The sequence below is a fragment of the Mangifera indica genome, chromosome 7, assembly GCF_011075055.1.
Source record: "Mangifera indica cultivar Alphonso chromosome 7, CATAS_Mindica_2.1, whole genome shotgun sequence".
Classification (NCBI taxonomy): domain Eukaryota; kingdom Viridiplantae; phylum Streptophyta; class Magnoliopsida; order Sapindales; family Anacardiaceae; genus Mangifera; species Mangifera indica.
The window spans coordinates 15556462-15575734 of NC_058143.1; the positions used below are offsets into that span (position 1 = coordinate 15556462).

A 19273-nucleotide genomic window follows, 5' to 3' on the forward strand; every position below is an offset into this window, starting at 1 on the left:
AAATTAAAAATTAAAAAAAATTAATTATTAAAATAATTTTAATACATTCTAACCGAACAACCAAAAATAATTTATGTTGTGGTTTGGGTAATATTTTATTACCAAAATAAAAAATTACCTTAAAGATAGATTACTTAAAAAATTACTGAGTATAAATGATTATTATGTTTGATAAAATTTGATAGGTATAAATAATTATTGTGTTTGGTTAAAGGTAATAAAAGATTATTAAAATTATTTTATTTAAATGCCCTTAAATGTAATTATTTTAGAATTTTTTATATTATTTGTTATATTAATTAAAAATAAATTATTTTTGTCTTAAAAAATTAATAAATACTAATATAATTATAATAAAATTAAGATTACCTTGATAATTTTTAAATACCTAAGGTGAAGGTGGTAATCAGATTACCACCTATATTACCTGTCACGTCAGTATTGGTAATAAAAAATTACTATAATATTTTATTATTAACAAACCAAACAAGAGAATAAAAGATAAATTACCAAAATAATCTTTAAAAACCATAACTAAACGGCCACTTAAGATTTGAATAATCCCAATTTATTTTATCGTAATAAACTATACCCGTATTTTATCTAATCCCTAACTCTCTCATTGCAAGTCTAGGTGGCCTGCATATTTTATGGCAAGGTCCGGGTTTTTTTTTTTTCAAAAAAAGCAAGGTCATTCCAGTCAATTAATGACCCAGGCCGGGGCTAGATTAGTAAATAATGACAACTACACCATTGGAACCACAAAACCACAGAATTTCGGCTTCTCTCTCTTGCAATCCTTCGGTTTGAGATCATTCAATTTAATTAAGAATTCTTTATCGTCGAATCGTCTTCAATCTCTCGTATCTTTGCATCGGTCTCCTTTAAGGTACTCTATTAACTTCTCTTCAGATCTCCTCTTCATTGTAGCTTCTCGAAGATTCACTCTATGCACATTTATATGTATTTCTGTATGTGTTTGAATGTTTTTTTTTTTTTGCACTTAGCTATTGTTTTTTTTTTTTGGTGGAGAAATTGTTTTTCTTTAAAAAATTATTTACTTAATTTGATAGTATGTTGATCAATTTTGTATAGTTGAGGCGTAATTCTTAATCATGCGCATAGGATTTTTTTATTGAGTTCCATTAGGTTTAGGGTTTATGGAAAAAGTGAAACAATATAAGCAAAAGCGTCCCTCTTTTACTCTTTGTTTTTTCTTTCTTCTAATTGGATTAAGAAAATTATTTCTACAATAATCAATTTTGCTTTTGGTGTGTTTTAAGAAATAGTTACTACTTTTTATTCATGTTGACCTCTTTTGTGTTTATTTTTAAAGCATTTGAGATTTTAAGCACTTTAATAGCTTCATTTGTCGTAAAACCCTTGCTCAATTAGTGCTCTTACGAGACTCTTTACCTTATTGTGGTTGTGATATATATTTTGTTCTGTTTCTTCTTTCATTTTCTCCCCATTCTGTTTGATCTGGGTTCCAGTTTATAGGATAAGAACATCATTGTGACGCTCTTTGCTACACTATTCATCTGCTGAAGAAGCACTGCTACGTTGTGTTAAGATTTCTTTGCTGTGTATCTGACTTCTGGCTCATATTTACTTAAAGTAAGCTTCTTCATTTTCTTTAGCACTATAGATTAAAGTGTTTGTATGTAGCTTCTGTTTGAACAAATTTATATTTTAAGATACTTTGTTTATTGTTGTTGAGTATAGAATGATTGGTTTTTTGGTCTAGTGGTTAAAGAATATAATCTAATTTTCATCTTGGGTCTTTTTGTGGGTTGAAGGACTGGAATACCTGTGATTGTTCACTAATTGGGTTTATAAAAGTATACTTGATCTGGTTTTTTCCTTGTGCTGGATGTTATTTAGAACAGAGGAGATTCAATGAATTTTATTGGTCACTCTGTGCATTGCTTTTTCTTATCATAGAATATGTGTAGACTGCAGGTTGGCACAACACTTGTTATTGATAGATCATTAGATTTAGTTACTTCTTAGCGATCTCTGGATTGTGCCTTTGTAAGAAGGTTTTTATAGAGAAAATGGTGTGTGACTGGTCTGTAAGTTTCTTTAAACTTTGAAGTTGTTTTTAATCTTGCAGTTGGATCACGGTTACAAGATTTTGACTGATAATTGGCATGTATGTGGAAAGGATGCCAAGCAACCAATATCTGTATTATTAATTATCAAAAACTATAAAATTACGAGTAAATTTCTGAAATGAAAAGGGTTTTGGAAGAAATTCTCACCTCTTGCTTCATTATTCAATAGGAAATATATGCGAGTGATGTTTCCTATATTAGACTATTAGAATATAGGAAGTATTAGAACATAAATAGAAAACAAATTAGCAAGTAACTAGTATCCTAAGATAGATGATTTCCACACTCCATTTCAAGTTGGTGATAGATTTCTATCATTCTGTGCTTGCCAAGGATTGATTCAAATCCTATTCTTGACGTAGCTTTAGTAAGTATATTGGTCTTCTAGAACTTTGTAAGAATGTAGGACAATTTAATCCCTCCATTTTCAACTTATGGCTTGATAAAATTTTGATCAATCCACAAGTATGACATTTGGTCATGTTTGATTGGATTGTTGAGTATGTTGATGGTTGATTTATTGTCGTTGTACAACCTTGTTGGTGTAGACAAAGACATTTCCAAATCATCAACCTTTCCATCCATATCACTTCACAAATCCCTTGAGTTATAGCTTTATATTCTTCAGTCTTTTGTTGAGCATTTGTCACATATGCTTGTTTTTGCCTCTTTGATTGTTCATTCCTGGGAGGTTTACCATGAAGTTTTCAAGACGTCTATTGTTTATAATAATTGCACCACAAGGAGTCCATATCAAGAGAAAAGAATGCCTAGTCCAAGAATAATAAACCTAGGGCTTCGACACCATGATAAAAGTTGAATGGTAAATTAATCGCATTATTCTTCAATAATAATCCCGATTTATATACAATTGATGATCGAATTTAGAATGGAAACTAGGAACTAACTTGATTGACCTTTCAATTGAAAAATAGGAAACAAAAAAAAAAAAAAAAGAAATCTAAACTGAATAATAAAGTTACAACTAAATCCCTAACAAAATAGTAACAATCTACAGTTTCCTAAATACGAGGAAAAATTTTATTTTTGAACTTCTTTCGTGAGGAAGACTCAACAAACCTATGTATGGTTATCAATAAAGGTGATGTACTATTGAGTATCGGTTATGCTAGGGATCTGTGTTGACTCCCAAATGTCATTATGGAGAAGGATTGTAAGGATTCATTGAAAAATTATTTCGAGATTATATGGCAAGAATACATCTTTCACATTGGAAGGAATTGCTCCTTTTATTGATGGGGATACAATGCTTTGAGATAGAGAAAACTAGGGTGGTCCCAATGGTTGTGCCATAACATAATATTAGAATTTGAAATAGCAGAAGTGACAATTTGTTGAGTAATCGAGGACTAGGGAAGGTGCAAGTTCCTAAAATGTAGTAAAGCTATATTTCTCCTCAGCATTGTCAGTCATTTTACCTGAAAACAGGTTCAGAAAGTCACAGTGAGAAGGAAAAGATGTTACACTAAAATTAATATCATTGGTCAATTTGCTAATAGACAACAGGTTGCATTTTAACTTTGGCAGATATAAGACTGAAATTAATGTTAAATTTGATAAGTAAACTGTTTTTTGACCCATGGCTGGAGATATTGCACCAATGGCCATTGAAACATCGAAGTTACGGTCACACAACCTGTAGGTAGATAGCGTATCCATTGATCCTGTCATATGGTCTAATGTGCCCGTGTCTACAAGTCTATGATTTTTCAGCAGTTTTCTAAGCCAACAAAGAGTGATCTACAGTATCTTTTTGGGAAACAGATGCTGTTGGTTTGAGAGGCTTTGCTGTGTTTGACATTGTTGATACATTGGCTTGGTTCAAGAGCTGGTGGAGTGTAATTTGATCTGCTGACAGGTTGAGACCATGGTGCTTCTCTGTTTTTGATTGCGCTGCATTGGCTGACCTATAAGATCCCCTTTGGCTCTTTTGTTTCCAGTTTGCTGGTTTTTGTGTATCTTCCAGCAAGTATCGTGTGTGGTATCGTTTATTGCAGTGATCATGCCATTGTTTGTCCCTTGACTGTTGATCCTTAGAAGAAGAGGGAGAGTTGTCTCATTTTGTGTGGCTAGGGCTGGGTTTTGGGAGGTCAGATCAAAATTTCAATTCAAAGATGGATTGATCATTACTTTTTGTCAGCTCTCTTCTCTCCGAACTTTTGCAAATGCCTCCAATGGATGGAAGAGGCTTGGCACAAAGCAACCACCCACATACTTCATCCTGTTCAGAGTCGAGACCCTAGAGGAAGTAAAAAATGCATTCCTTTTGTATCATCTTACAGTATTTGATGCCATCAGTGGGACAGTCCCTACTAATCTTGTAAAACAGGCCTGTCTCATCCTGCAGCTCTGTTAAAGTATTGTAGTGTTCCATGACTGTAATGTTGCCTTGTCGAGTGGTTTGAATTGCAGATTGGATTTTGAAGCATTGTGCTGCCTTTTGCATGTCTGAGTAGAGTTCCTGCACCGCTTCCCAAATCTCCTTTGCTGTTTTGTATAACAGATACGTTCTACCTATCTTAGGTGCCATGGAGTTGATTAGCCATGCCATAATCATAGAGTTTTTGGCCCCCCAGTTACCATAGTTTGCTGATGTAATCTCAGGCATAAGAGTATTTCCTCTGAAATGATCTGCCTTCCCTTTGCCTTTGATTACCAGCAGAACAGCTTGGAACCATTCCCTGAAGTTTGTTTCATTTAGCTTATGCTGAGTGATCTGTAATGAGTGGCTATCAATAGAGGAAGTTGCAGCAGGGTTTGGTAGGGTAGTGTGATAGATGAACTGTTTGTGAATGATTCAGCCATGGTTGGAGTCGACAGGGTTTCAACCATTATTCTTGGCTGTGAAGGATTTTGGCACTGTTGGGGCTGCCTCTTTGTCACCAGTAACTGTGGCTCTGATACCATTATGTTAGAAGGGGTTTGGAAGAAAATTTCACCTCCTGCTTCATTATTAAATAGGAAATATTTCCTATACTGCACCACTAGAATATAGTAAGTATTGTGACATTGATAGAAAACAAATAAGCAAATAACTAGTTTTCTAAGATTGATGATCCGCCCAAAAAAAATCTGGGATTTAACTTTGCCACAATTTCAAAGTTTTGCAAAACTGTAAAGTTACTGTTTCCTATATTACACTTGAGTTTTGCAAAACTGGCAAGCACATGCAGGTTTGGAGATTTTGGTCACACACTGCCCCTATACTATTTAGAAAGTATACTCAAACCACCCACCATTTTCCCGAGGTAATTTTATGATCGCAGAAGAGTTACAGCATACTCACCATGATCACCACTGTACTAGCCACTGTTTACACAGGCAAAAACACAACCATTTCATTGCCAATATCACATTTCAAACACAATTGAATCCTATCCACCACCACAAAATTTGTAATTAAAAAAATACTGAATTCATCACAAATTTAGAATAAAAAATTAATCCAGTCGGCAGAAATCCATAACTACCAGCTACTGCAATCTGTCTCCATGATTCCATATCACACAGCCTGATTCTAATAAAAGTTTCAATGGGGCTTGACATCATCTAACTCAAATCCCTCTTCCACTTGCACAACCCAATTATGCTGGAGTTTCAACGGTCTTGTTAAAGGCACCCTAATTCTTTGATGTCTCTCCCACTCAACCAAAATCTGATGGAAGTTCGATGATTCTCAAGACTCGTGAACAACCAAATTCTCCTATCTCTCTCACTTTGTTGTCTTAGAGTAAATTCGGTTTTTTTTTTTTGGTCTTTTACTGTTTATCCTTTTATGTTCACTATTTCTAAATTAGGACATTGTTACAGTAAGTGACTCTTAAGTGCATAACCGCATTATATTTATAAAAAGAAAATTATGGGTAAATAGTACAGAGCGGTGTGATGAAAAAGTTCCATACCTGACATGCACTTGTTAGTTTTGCAAAACTTAGGGTTATTTTGTGAAATTTACCCAGAAAATTACTTAAAAAATGTTGGCTCCTTGTGCTTATTTGATTTCTTTAGTGGTTTTGTTCAATTCCCATCTTTTCCAGGATTTTGAAATTTGGTTGCTTTTATTGTGAATAGTATATTCAAATGAAGAATTAATAAAACGTTGTTTGTGGGGAGGTTTGTTGCCTTGGAAGACTGTTTGGTAGATTATGGAACAAGAAAATTCAAAGAAAGAAGGTGGCAATCCGGTGGAAGCCTCCACTGAAGCACGACCATCTGCAAATAAAACTCAGAAATCATTGAGGGTTAGATCTAAAATTGCAAAGAAATCACCGGTCAATGACTTGAAATCTAAAAAAGTGAACACGAGTATCATAGCTCTGCATAAAATCAGGAGGAGAAAGAACAAGATTGTGAAAGATGCTAAAAAAGGCAGTAGCAGTGTTGAACAGGAGAATTCTAAGACGCTAAATTCAAGAGAAGACCGGAAGGAGGATATTTCTGATAGAAAGTATACTGACAAAAGCATGGATAGTCAAAAGAACCAAGGGGAGATCGGTGGGTCTAGTAATAATAGCCAACAGAAACAAAAGAATGAGGACAAGTATTTGAGGAATCAAAAAAACAAAGAGATCCACAGTGAAACTAAAATGAGTGGGTCAGATAAGAGTTCAAGGAATCAAAAGAACAGAGAGAAACACAGCGATGCAGGGAAGAGTGGTGAGTCAGGCAGGAGTTTGAAAGATCAGAAGAACAAAGAAAAACACAGTGACTCAGGAAAGAGCCATGATAAGGAAAAGAAGAAAGACAAACTTGGTGGTTTGATTTTTATGTGCAGCAAGAAGACCAAGCCTGATTGTTTTCATTATCGTGTCATGGGTGTATCATCTACTAAAAGAGACTTTGTGTTGGGTATTAAACCTGGACTTAAGCTTTTTCTTTATGATTATGATCTCAAGCTTATGTATGGGATCTACAAGGCATCCTCTTCTGGTGGCATGAAACTTGAGCCGAAAGCTTTTGCTGGGGCCTTTCCTGCTCAGGTCTTTCTTTTTTTTTTCAGCCTTTTCCTGTTTTCAAATTAACCAGATATGTGCACTGACATGTTTTGAGTTTCAGGTGCGATTCAGTGTTCACATTGATTGCCTTCCACTTCCTGAGAGCATTTTCAAGAAGGCAATTAGGGAAAATTATGATGAAAAGAACAAGTTTAAATTTGAGCTTACCCTAAACAGGTAAGAGTGTATGTTTCCTTTGGTGGTTTGATTGCCGATTCTTTGCACATCCTTGAAATGATGACATTCCAAAATTTCCCATTAGGTCCAGAAGCTCTCTGAACTTTTCCGGCCAGCTTCAGTCCGTTTAACTCCACTGCATGTCCGAGGTCCACCAATGCCTAAAGTTCAGGATAGGAAAGATCATGAAGGATTAAGTGAAATAAAGCGGGAAACCTTTGCTAGAGATTCTTATTCAAAAGCTAATTCTAGGAGTTATAATGGATTATCAAATGAAAGGGATAAACACTTTGCATATCAAAAGGTGGGGTCTTCTCTCAGAGAGGAATACTCCCGGGATTTGTACTTGAGTGAAAAGGAATATCGAACTTATGGTCTTCAGGGAGAGAGGAGAAATCTTACTAGCACTCATCATATTGCTCCTTTAGACCCTTACCAGAGGGTTCATGAAAGAGAGCAACAGCACCTTCTAAGACACCGGGATCCTCTGTTTAGAGACACTATTCCTGCATCCAGAGAATCCTTGCCTGCCGATCCTCTCTACTTGAGTGAGAGGGAGTATCAAACTTATAGTGTTGGTGCTAGACATGAACTGCAATCTGTAATTTCTCCAGCGGCTGCATCTAAATTAGACTCCTATACTAGGGACCCATACAAAAGTCACTATTATGCTGCATCTGTTGACCCATATCTTCCGCCTCCCAGGAGAGAAGAAATTGCCTCAGGTTCCTATCTTGTGGATGGAAGGAAAGATTCTTACTTGGTTGGAACTGATCCCATAAGGAGAAGAGAAACAGATGCAGTCGATAGATTATGCTCAAAATATGCTACTAGTGCTCTATCAAACCCTGACCGGCAGCACCACTATGAGGTGGCCAAACCTGAATCAGCAGCTGCACCAGTTTCATCACGGTACTCCTTTGCTGCTCCATCTTTGCCCTACCGTTTGTAGTGCACGTTGGTCTGCTATTTTTATTAAATAAAAATAGTTCACTAGTAAATTCCTTTCTGTAACAGTATACTAAATTTTTTTTGTTGACAAAACAGTTTGCTTCCCTTTTCATTACTGTTAACTGCAAATATAATTTCATCTGGAACTGCCACCTTTTAGATTCAATTGCAGACACTATTAATCTTTTTGAGCTGGATGAGTGTTAAGTTAATCTGGCTGGCTTCCGATGTTGCTTCTTGCTGCTATATGCTTATTGAAAGACACCCAAGACAAAATGAAACCAGTTGCAACCCCTAGTATGGCTTGCCTGGAGAAGGCCTATCCGTTGGGATTTGTGTAACTTTTGGTTACTGCAGGAACCGATCCTCAACAAGTAACAGAGGCGGTTAACTTCACTGCCATACATCATTGTAGACCCTATAATGTGATCCTGGAAAGACCTTTCCTAATCTCATTCAAGGGATCTCTATTTACCGCCTCACGCTGAAATTTCCCATTGAGCAAGGAGTAGAAGGAAACCAAAAGGTGGCCCAAAGTTATTAAACATCTCGGTAAAGAATGGTGGTGATAAGTTGGATGGAACTAATATTGAGTGTGCTTTTCCATTGGCACCATAAGTACATCAACTTTTTTGGTTGGACACACAAGGACAAGCCTAGACTTCATAAAGTAGGAGGCCCACAATCTTTCGAAAGCTAAGCAATTGGGCATGAATTGCTTTGCTTTATGGATGCCTTCTCAAGGTACAACTAGATGAAGATGAACTTGGACGCCAAAGAAACAACTTGCATAACTAGCCAAGGCTTGTACAACTACGAAGTCACGCCCTTTGGGTTAAAGAACGTTAGGGCAGCATTCCTTTGACTAGTTAACAAACTCTTCAATAAATTGCTAGCCATTAAAATTGATGTCTACATTAATAACATGCTCATCGAGCCTTTACACACCACAGATCATATAAGCCATCTTTGGATGATTTCTTTTATATTGATGTTTAAGATGTTTGCATGAATATTTTTGCTTAAGTATATGTATAAGATAAGTTTAAGAAAATAACAATTTTTTTCAAGCATGTATTCTCTTCGAAGGATAATTATCTGAAAAGAAATATTACATTTTTGGTATCAAAACTAAGATTTTACAACTCAAAAGACATCTGAAAGTAACAAATGTACAATTGAGTTATTAAATCTCTCATGCAATGTTGACCCTCTGTACGTCAACTATTGTAAGAGTTTTTATATGTGTAAGTAAAGTTATGATTTTACAAGAAAATGTTTGTGGGTTTTACAGGATGAGACAATCCTAGAGATTACTTGGTAATACTCTAGAGGTTCCCAACCCACTCAAAGCTGATTAGTCAAATACTTCAACTCTAGCCTTGTAAGAAATGTGAAACACTCACATGTACATACCATAGGTAAATTTATCAAATGCTAATGATATATTTATCTCAATTAAGAAATTTTAATCATCTTCATCTTTATCCATATTTTTATTGGGAATCCACTTTATGAACAGAGTGAGACGAGTTGAATACTCGATTTTACCAACCAAATTTTCATCTCTATCTCTGTTGTCTATAATACCTTGAACTCACAAACATGTTACTTGTAATATTTTAAATAAATTTATGTTAAATATCTTATTTCATAATCTTGATACTATTAATTATTGTTTATTAAAGTCATTTCAATGATTCCATATACTATAACAGTAATGTTTTCCAACAAAACAACTAATTTTTTTTCATAAAAATTATTATTCATTTTTTATAAGCTAATTCTGTTCGAGTAAGTATCATAATATGTCAATAAATATAAAGATATTATGGATTAATAAGCACGTTTTAAAGTCATTTTATTTTTCAATTCATTGACAAAATTATCAATTTTTTAAATTTTTCATGGTCTTTATTCTTTTTAAACATGAAATTATTAAAATATTTTGTGCAAAACAGTAAATCTCAAAAATAAAAAATAAAAAAAGGTAAAGAATAAGTTCGTTTAGAGAAAGGGGAAGAAAGTAGTTAAAATAAGATACAAGCACTCCCACCGTAAGGCTAAATACGGGTGAGCAGTGAGCACTAATCATTGACAAATCAAAACCTATAAGTCACTTGGTTCTGCTCCTGTTTACTTCTCCGTACTTCCACCCTTCCGCCCCCAACCGAACTCAATTCAACGATCTCTTTCAAATCATATTCTCTCTACCCATTTAAATTAATTAAAAAATCCATATACTCTTTAAGGCCAAATCATGTTATTTTCTTATGGCCTTTCTCGGATTTCAATAAATCCTAGAGCCTCCTTGTTGACTTGTCGTTGGCTTCTCTCGCATCTGACTGGCTCCCTGAGCCCTTCCACTTCTTCACACTCTATCAGAGACTCAGTTCATAAGGTAAAAATCTTGGCTTTGATGACATATTTGACGCTTTCAATTTGTGAGTTTAATGGGTGTGGTTAGTTTCATCCTAATGTTTTATGTATGTGGTAATATAATGTGTTTGATTGGTTATAAGATGTGGGCTTAATGAACTTCATTTGCTGCTAAAATTTCCTCCCTCCCTGGGTTGTGGGGGTCAGTGGCCTCAGCTTTGTAGGGTTGAAGTTGCAATTTGAGCTCTTATTTAAGCGTGCAAAGAATAATTGTTCGGTGAAATTAGAGATTTTTTAATGTGAAATGAAGAGTATTGTGGTGATAAAGGATTCCTGATGCAAAAGGTTCTGTAGTATTACTTTTGGAAGGAGGACTAAGCCCTGCTTTGTACTTTTTAGATGGAGATTGATTAAGTCTTTAGATGGGGAGATTGTGAGATGTGCAAGCAAGTGGGTGCATTGAAGATTTCTAAAATGATACCTAATCAAGAAATTATGGATTATCCCTTGTTTGTGATGGTTGTGTTGTGTGAGTATGATTTCTATGGTACTTTGTCGTTATAAAATTTTCAGAAATATGAAGAAGTGACTAGGCTGTTTGAGCAGCAGTTGTCTACTTAAGGAGATGGAAAGCCAAGAATTTCCTGAAACAGTGACTTTTCTAAGTGAGAACTGGTAGTGATTGATGGGTTGATATTTTGTGCTGTGATATTCCTGCATTTGCTATAAGGAATGGAGGGAATCCCTCTCTCTCTCTCTCTATATATATATATACATATATATGGTTTCTGGAATTGAATAGTATTTCATTTGAATACACAACATATCAGATAACATATTTAAGGGAAATGAGTCCTCGTCTTAGTTTAAAGTAGGAGGGATTGATAGCTTGTCTAAATACGGAAGGGTAAGAGATGTATATGAATTTCAAGTTGCTTTAATAACAAGTTTATAATCAATTTTACATATATATATGTGGTGTTTGCATGCATGCATTTGACTTTGTTTCTTGTATTTCTTTCATTTTTTATGGTGATTGTTAGGTTTGGGGTTGCAGAGAAGCTTATACGTGGAGTGTTCCTGCCTTGCATGGTTTTAGACACCAAATTCATCACCAAAGCAGCTCCCTAATTGAGGTTAGGTGTACTATTCTTATTTTTTTATTGATATTCACCACATACCATTATCTTCAATCAGCTGATTTTTCACACGCTAGTTTTATATGAGAGATATTGAATGCCCAAGTCCAAAAGCCACTCAATTTTAGTACGCTGCCTAATTTTCTTCACACTACTGTAGTCCCCTCTTTGTACGAAGTATAAATATGATTGGATTGATGAATTTGTGATATTTGTGACAGTTTTCTGATTTCATGATCTTGTGTGGGTCATCTGGTGAATGTTTTCTTTAGAATGAAGGATTCATGTGAGTTTCTATTTGATTTAATATTAACAGATAGCAGTTGCATTTGGTTGAAATATCAATATTACTGATTGGCCCCAATCTCATTGCTCACTTGTTCCAGTTCATATTCCCTCACATTTATTAGTGATATGTTTTTTCTTGTTATCTTGTGCTTGTTTGTTGACCATACTGAGAGAGGAAAAATTATTTTCAGGATCAACTCGACCCATTTTCCCTTGTTGCTGATGAACTATCACTTGTTGCTAACAGGCTGCGCTCCATGGTAGTCACTGAGGTATCTAATAGTATTTTCTTTTGCCTCTCTATTATTTAAGGAATGAGGATGCTTTGAAGGATGGTATAGATGATGTTTCTTTCATGATAGAGTCCAATTTATGTCATGTGACCAAAGTTGGATTTACATAATACTTAGGTACCTAAGCTTGCCTCAGCAGCTGAGTATTTCTTCAAAATGGGAGTGGAGGGAAAGAGGTTTCGTCCCACGGTAATAAAAATAATTCTATTTCTTGCTTTAGATGGCTGCTTTTGTTTCTTCATAATTTGTTAGTCTTACTTTGGCTAACTAATTAATCTTTATTGCATATTAGTTGCCCCTTATATTATAATGGACATCTTCTATTCAGGTTTTATTGTTGATGGCAACAGCCTTGAATGTGCATGTACTTGAGCCACTTCCTGAAGGTGCAGGAGATGCTTTGATGACTGAGCTACGTACAAGACAACAATGTATAGCTGAGATTACTGAGATGATCCATGTTAGTTCTTAAGAAATTTGTATTTGTTTTATTGAAATTTTTATTTGCTATAAATCCAATCTTTCTTCTCCTTTGGGAAACTTCTTTTTAGCCCACATATTGACCAATGTTATTTCCTTTTCTTAGGTAGCAAGCCTTCTTCACGATGATGTCTTGGATGATGCAGATACAAGGCGTGGCATTGGTTCGTTAAATTTAGTAATGGGGAATAAGGTGCTTGTGTTTTCGTATTCCTTTAAAGTTCAATTTGTCCTTGTCATTTATGAAAATTTTAGGATAAAGGCTCTTTGATAGTCTCTGGTTCTTTTTTATATTTATGTTATGGTTTTAATTTGTCTGAGTTATGGGATCTGAAGTCAGTATTGGGTTGGCAGGCATGGTAAATTCTTTCTTTATACCATAAATGGTGTAATGGATTTTGGCGACTTTACCTTGTGATTAAATTGTGATTTAGCTTTCCCTTAAGATTAGATGGTCAGGCACATTTTTCCTAGTATTGTCTTTCTCCCCCTGGATGTCCTTTTTGTACCAAGTTTGTCTATTTATCATCCCTTTCTAAGCTGCAAAATTGATTCATCTATATGGGCAAAGTTATCAAAGTAGGAAGTATTTGCTGGGCAACTCTTATCAGTTGTGATAAGTTACTTTGGAGAACATTGTTGCATTACAGAAGAGGAAAAGGCAAAAAAAACATGGGTGTGTGAAATATTGTCTTATTTTTGTGTGATTCGATAAGAGAGAAATAATTATATTTTCAAAGGAATTATTGACAAAGAGGTTATTAGTCAATGAGACTGAATTCATTTCTTGTTTCTCTTTGGACATTTGAAGAAATCCCCTTTTTCCTCATAACGTGAACAGAAAAGGGGTATTGGGCTGATATGTTTTTGGGAATTTTAATCTTTTATTTTAATGTTGGTGTGGTAAATTGTATACCATATAGTTTTAATTTTCTATACTGAGATATTTTTTGGTGTGTAGATCTCTTTTCTGGTATTCCTTTCCTTTGTTCTTCTCTATCTGACATCTCTTATCGAAAAGAATAATAATGGCCTGAACCTCCTTGTGGATCACATTGAGTCAAAACTTGTAGTTATATCCGCATGTGTTCACAAATACATCGCTGGATATATGCAACATTTTATATAATACAACTTGCCTATGTCATTTGTAATGTTATGAAACATGGTTGAAGAGATTCCATGTTTTGTCATTTTTGTTCAAGATCCCTTCTATAACCATTCGTTCTTTCCTCTTTTATTTATTTTCGCCTTGCTTGGGATATGATAAATAACTTTTAGTTGTCAATTGAAATGATTGCTTTATTTCCTGCACTATATCATTTTGGGATACTTGGTACAACATGTTTTATTCATGCATTCTAGTATAAAGATCAATTACTTAATTTATATGTTAAAACTGATCTGATGTAACCTACGACAGCAGTACAGGATTTTGCAATCTCTTTTGTGATTTTTCTTAATTATTTATTTTAATCAAATCGATGCAGTCTTCTGTCAATACATAGAAGAGTCATGGACTTGGACAGTTGTAGCTCAAGGTTCTTACTGTCGTCCTGCTGTTCTTCTTTTTTTTTTTAAATGCAGTTAGCTGTATTAGCGGGAGATTTTCTTCTATCTCGCGCTTGTGTTGCCCTTGCTTCATTGAAAAACACAGAGGTATAAATTTTTATTCTATTTTTGGTGTTTATAAATTGGGAATTTGTAGATTTTTATTATGTTTATTGGTTGCACTGAGGTCTAAACTTTGTTTACCTATATTCTTTAAGAGACAAGGTTCTAATATAGGTTCTCAGTTACTTGCAATGAGAACGGTTGGTTAGAAACATACAACATTGGTTTGCTAATCCATGGTGCCTAATGGATAACAAACTTGTTTATCAGTCAGTTTAATTTAACACACCATGGGATTGATACAATGAACTTATAGCTAATATTCTCATTAAATTCATAATTGTAGTTTGCTCAAGTTTTTGACAGTATCTATTAATTTTCTTTTTGCTACTGGCTGTGTGGTTTTGAGATTTTGTTGAATCTAGTATATTATCTCCCCACTCATCCATCTCTGTTTTTATAGGTTGTATCATTGCTGGCAACAGTTGTAGAGCATCTTGTTACCGGTGAAACAATGCAAATGACTACTTCATCTGATCAACGGTGTAGGTATGCTGTTTTTTCCTCTTCTGTAACATTTGAATATTTGTTTCTTGCACTTTTGCTATGAATAGTTGAAGCCCTACATGTGGTGATTTGCTCTTTGTGAGTTTTTGGTATTGAATTATAAATCTGTTATTATTCATCTTTTGTGTCCTATTAAATTGATTTTTTTAATAGAAGGTTCAGTAATATCCATTGGATGTGGTTTGCTATGATGCTGATGATGTTTTTGTTCTAAAACAAATATCTGGTGCCCTTTACGTGCCTGCTGTGGCAAGAAACTATTCATTGTCACATCTTGTGGTTGCTTAAACACACTGGACGTTTCTTCCTCCTAATACCATGTTCCTTATCTCTCATGTATGGTGTAGCCATACCCATACTTTTTTCAGTCGCTGAAAAGCAGTCTGTGTTTCTTGGCATCATTGAATGGAATGGTTCACCTTAGACATATCCCACCCAGTGGTTTTCTTTTATTTTATTTAACCCCTGTGATTTTAGAAATTCTATCAAACACCTCACTGTTACTTTTCGATCTAATAGAGTTAGGCCTGACAGAAGCATTTTAACAGAAGTCCAACACACCTTTTTTCCTCATATTACTCCACTTACAATTACCTCTCCTAATGCAAGCATATATTATATTGATTAGTCCTCTTAGTGTGCTTTTGTTATGGTGTCCACGACTGTCCATTAACCTTGGTAGTAAAGTCAGCTATATTACCATTAGCTTAAGTTTTCTTATTCATGTTTAGTTTTCAGGTACATAATCAAGAACGAGAGTTTTATATTCAACCTTCCCCATACATAAGATTAGCTTCTTTATTAATTTATTTTGTTTTTGTGCCCTGAGATAGAGGGATGAGGAGCTATTTGTTTCAGAAAAAAAGGGTTCACAGATGGGTCTGACAGACTGATGCCAGTCTCCTGTAGTCAAAATTAAAGAGTTAGACCTTTGTTCATAACTTTGAATGGGATCGGATGAGATTACTACTTGTTTTACTTGTCTCCAACTTGGTTTCTTTCAGGATTTTTGAGATACATGGTCTGTAGCTAACCATTCGAAATTTTTTCTAATAAATGCAGCATGGAATATTATATGCAAAAAACATACTACAAGACTGCTTCATTGATATCAAATAGCTGCAAGGCAATTGCTCTTCTTGCTGGGCAATCAGCAGAAGTTGCAATGTTGGCTTTTGAGTTTGGAAAAAATCTGGTTTGTACATCCCTTGGAGTTTATTAATCTACTAATTGCATATTTTATTACAACTAACGATTTCACATTGAAATCTTTGTGTATGAATTAAGAAAAAGTATTGTGAGCTTTCAACTTCTTGTCCCTTGCCATACTCTGCTGCGCCTTATAATTTTATTGTCATTACAAATGATGAAAGTTATTTGAATCTGCATATAAATTAAGAAAAATGGCAACATTTTTTTTTCCCCTTGTTGTGCTCCTTGTCATGTTGAATGTAGAAGGTTAACCATGGTAAATATGGTCCTAGCAAATAATGAGCATGTCATGGTCATTTCTGTGTAGCTGTATTCAAAATGTATCTCTCCCCTGCTCAAGTTATTCTAAATGATCTTAAGTTTATTTCCCCTGAAAAATACTTACCTAGCTCAGTGGTTTATATCGCAATTGCCAAATGTTGCTAGCCACTAGATGGTGATAATGTATAGAGGAATTTTGTTTTATGGGTCTATCTCACTTTTTCTCCAAACTACCACATAACATAATTGGCATTCCCCTGTTAGTGGATGAGTCTGAAATTGCTGTTCCATTTGCAAAATGTCATTTTAGAAAATAAGATATTGCAGTTTGCGGTAGTTTGTTTTTTCAAATGCTTCTTTCGTTTTCAGGGACTGGCCTACCAATTAATAGATGACGTTCTTGATTTCACGGGCACATCAGCTTCACTTGGAAAGGGATCTTTATCGGACATACGGCATGTAATTCATCTATCCTTTATATCTCAGTAGTAGCAATATTGTAGGGTCCTAGTCTTTTAAAGGTTTTAATTGTTGCCATGGGGTGTTTTCTGTGGATTACCATTAAGCAATTCTTTGTCACTTAGAAAAATTATTGTTTAGTAACTTGTTAGAAATGATACCTATTCAACCTGATACTTCTTTTGTTTTCTGGTGTAGGGAATTGTAACGGCTCCTATACTGTTTGCAATGGAAGAATTCCCCCAGTTGCGTGCAGTTATTGATCAGGGCTTTGAAAATCCTTCAAACGTCGATGTCGTAAGTATATATAACACATGTAGCAACAATTCATGTGAAAAAGTTTGTATGGTAGTTTTGTAAATGTGATATTATTCATAATGGAAATGTTATTAGTAATATTTTGTACTTATAGTTTACTTGTGGAAATACAGGCCCTTGAATACCTTGGCAAGAGTCGGGGAATACAAAGGACGAGAGAGCTAGCGACAAACCATGCCAACCTTGCTGCAGCTGCCATCGATGCTCTACCCAAAACTGACAATGAAGAAGTAAGAAAGTCAAGACGGGCACTTTTAGATCTAACTCAAAGAGTCATCACAAGAAATAAATGAAAGAATATTAGTTAAAGATGAGCAACACATTGTACCAGAGTTTTTGGTTAATTATTTCAATCATTGTTGTTCCTTAAAGGCAAGGGACAATCTTAACCTTTTGAAGTTCCCATTTTATTTCCTTGGAATCAAATTCTTTGTTATACAATGAGCCATATCTTGTAAATTATGGATATTGTGGAGTATATACAGATAAAAATAATTTATTGATTCTATTCAGATGCCATGTATGGGGCATCATATATCATCTTCATGTAAACAATAAATTACAAAGTTGTATTTCAAGACAGGAGCCTGTTATTGCATAGGCTTATTTTGTTCTTGGAACTGTACATGTCGGGTGTACTCGACTATTTAGAAAATTTATTCAATTGGATAAATACATACAGGCTGAGGTCGATGAAGAATAATGTCATGTTAATTATTAATTTTGAATTTAATAATAATAATGATATGTTATTATATGATTTAGTAATTTTTTATTTTAAAAAGTCAATAGTTTTAAAATTGAATCAACTGGTTTAATGGGGAACTGATTTATGGTCTGATCTGATTATTATTAAAAATTGATTCAATATAAGAGTTGGTCAAACTCAGATAAAATCAATGAACTAGTCAAAATTAGGGGCCTGGGTTTGGCCAAATTTTATTATCCTAACCCCTAATTTTAATTTCTTTTTTATTTTTGAGGTTTTTTTTTAATAGATTGAAATTTATGTTTTAAAAAAGTAAATAATTTTTTTGTTATTGATAACTGTACAAATTTGCTTTTAATGAATTTCATATGGTTTATATTTAAAACATGTGTTAAATGGTGGATATTATTTAATAAATTTATTATAATTTGATAATAAATTAAATTAGTTAGACTATAATTTATCCATTAGCATACCTACCAAGCACTTGTATCCTTTTTAACATTGGAAATTAATTATATATAAAATCTTTATGTATTACTCTTTAAATTTAAGAAATAATTAATTATTTAGAATAAAAACATTGGAATTAAATGTGACAAGTACGCGATGGCTTCTTTTCTGAGGCAAACCACTCTATCTACCCATGTGGATGCCACGTGATTTAGACCGTACTCATCTACTATGCGGAATTCCAAAACAGCACCTTGTTCTTATCTCTCTTCTTTCTTCATTTTCCTTCTTAGGGAAATTTTATGATGTCATTTTCTAGGGGAAAAGCTTATTGTAAATGTGTCACATGCTAGAGTTTGGATAGTAATTCAATTAATATCCTTTTAATATTTAAAAAAATTTAAATTAAAATAATTAAATTTTTAAGAAGTTTATTAAAAAAATAACCACTAACCCTAATTCTATACCAATCTAGCCAACTAATTTAGTAAATTTAATACAACCTTTCCTTCATCCTTAATCTTTCAACAAAAACATAGGCTAAACATTCAACTCTATCGCTTTCTAAGTCTAATTTGCAATGTCCCATACCTAAAACATGAAATTAAGCAAGAAAATTACTATATCTCGGTTTTAAGATCAATTTTAATTTGAATTTCGTGAATTATTTATAGAATAAATGTGTATTGTTATTGTGTTGATTTATGCATATTATTTTAATATTTAGAGGTGTTTAAAGGATGTAATATGTGTTTGGTTGGAATGAGATTCTTCGATTCATGTATCTTTTATGTGACCGAGGGAAAATATGTGAATAATTATGCAAGCCCTCTATTGTTTA

The 19273-nt window shown here is 34.1% G+C and overlaps 1 protein-coding gene and 1 pseudogene across 1 annotated transcript; both read left to right on the plus strand.

Annotated features, from left to right (window-relative positions):
- Positions 1 to 736: 736 nt before the first annotated feature.
- LOC123221047 lies at positions 737 to 8451 on the plus strand (annotated as a pseudogene).
- Positions 8452 to 10323: 1872 nt separating this feature from the next.
- On the plus strand, positions 10324 to 17776 carry LOC123221903 (solanesyl diphosphate synthase 3, chloroplastic/mitochondrial-like). Its single transcript, XM_044644877.1, has 12 exons — positions 10324 to 10661; positions 11683 to 11775; positions 12258 to 12338; positions 12477 to 12548; positions 12688 to 12819; positions 12946 to 13032; positions 14427 to 14498; positions 14917 to 15002; positions 16083 to 16215; positions 16863 to 16952; positions 17151 to 17249; positions 17384 to 17776. The coding sequence occupies exons 1-12, from the start codon at positions 10521 to 10523 to the stop codon at positions 17561 to 17563; spliced, it is 1266 nt and encodes a 421-aa protein (XP_044500812.1). The 5' UTR covers positions 10324 to 10520; the 3' UTR covers positions 17564 to 17776.
- Positions 17777 to 19273: the final 1497 nt, after the last annotated feature.

Coding starts and splice junctions, on each gene's coding strand:
- LOC123221903 (XM_044644877.1), top strand. CDS start 10,521: ATGTTATTTTCTTATGGCCTTTCTCGGATTTCAATAAATCCTAGAGCC. Junction 10,662..11,682: donor TCAGAGACTCAGTTCATAAG/GTAAAAATCTTG, acceptor GGTGATTGTTAG/GTTTGGGGTTGCAGAGAAGC. Junction 11,776..12,257: donor AAAGCAGCTCCCTAATTGAG/GTTAGGTGTACT, acceptor AATTATTTTCAG/GATCAACTCGACCCATTTTC.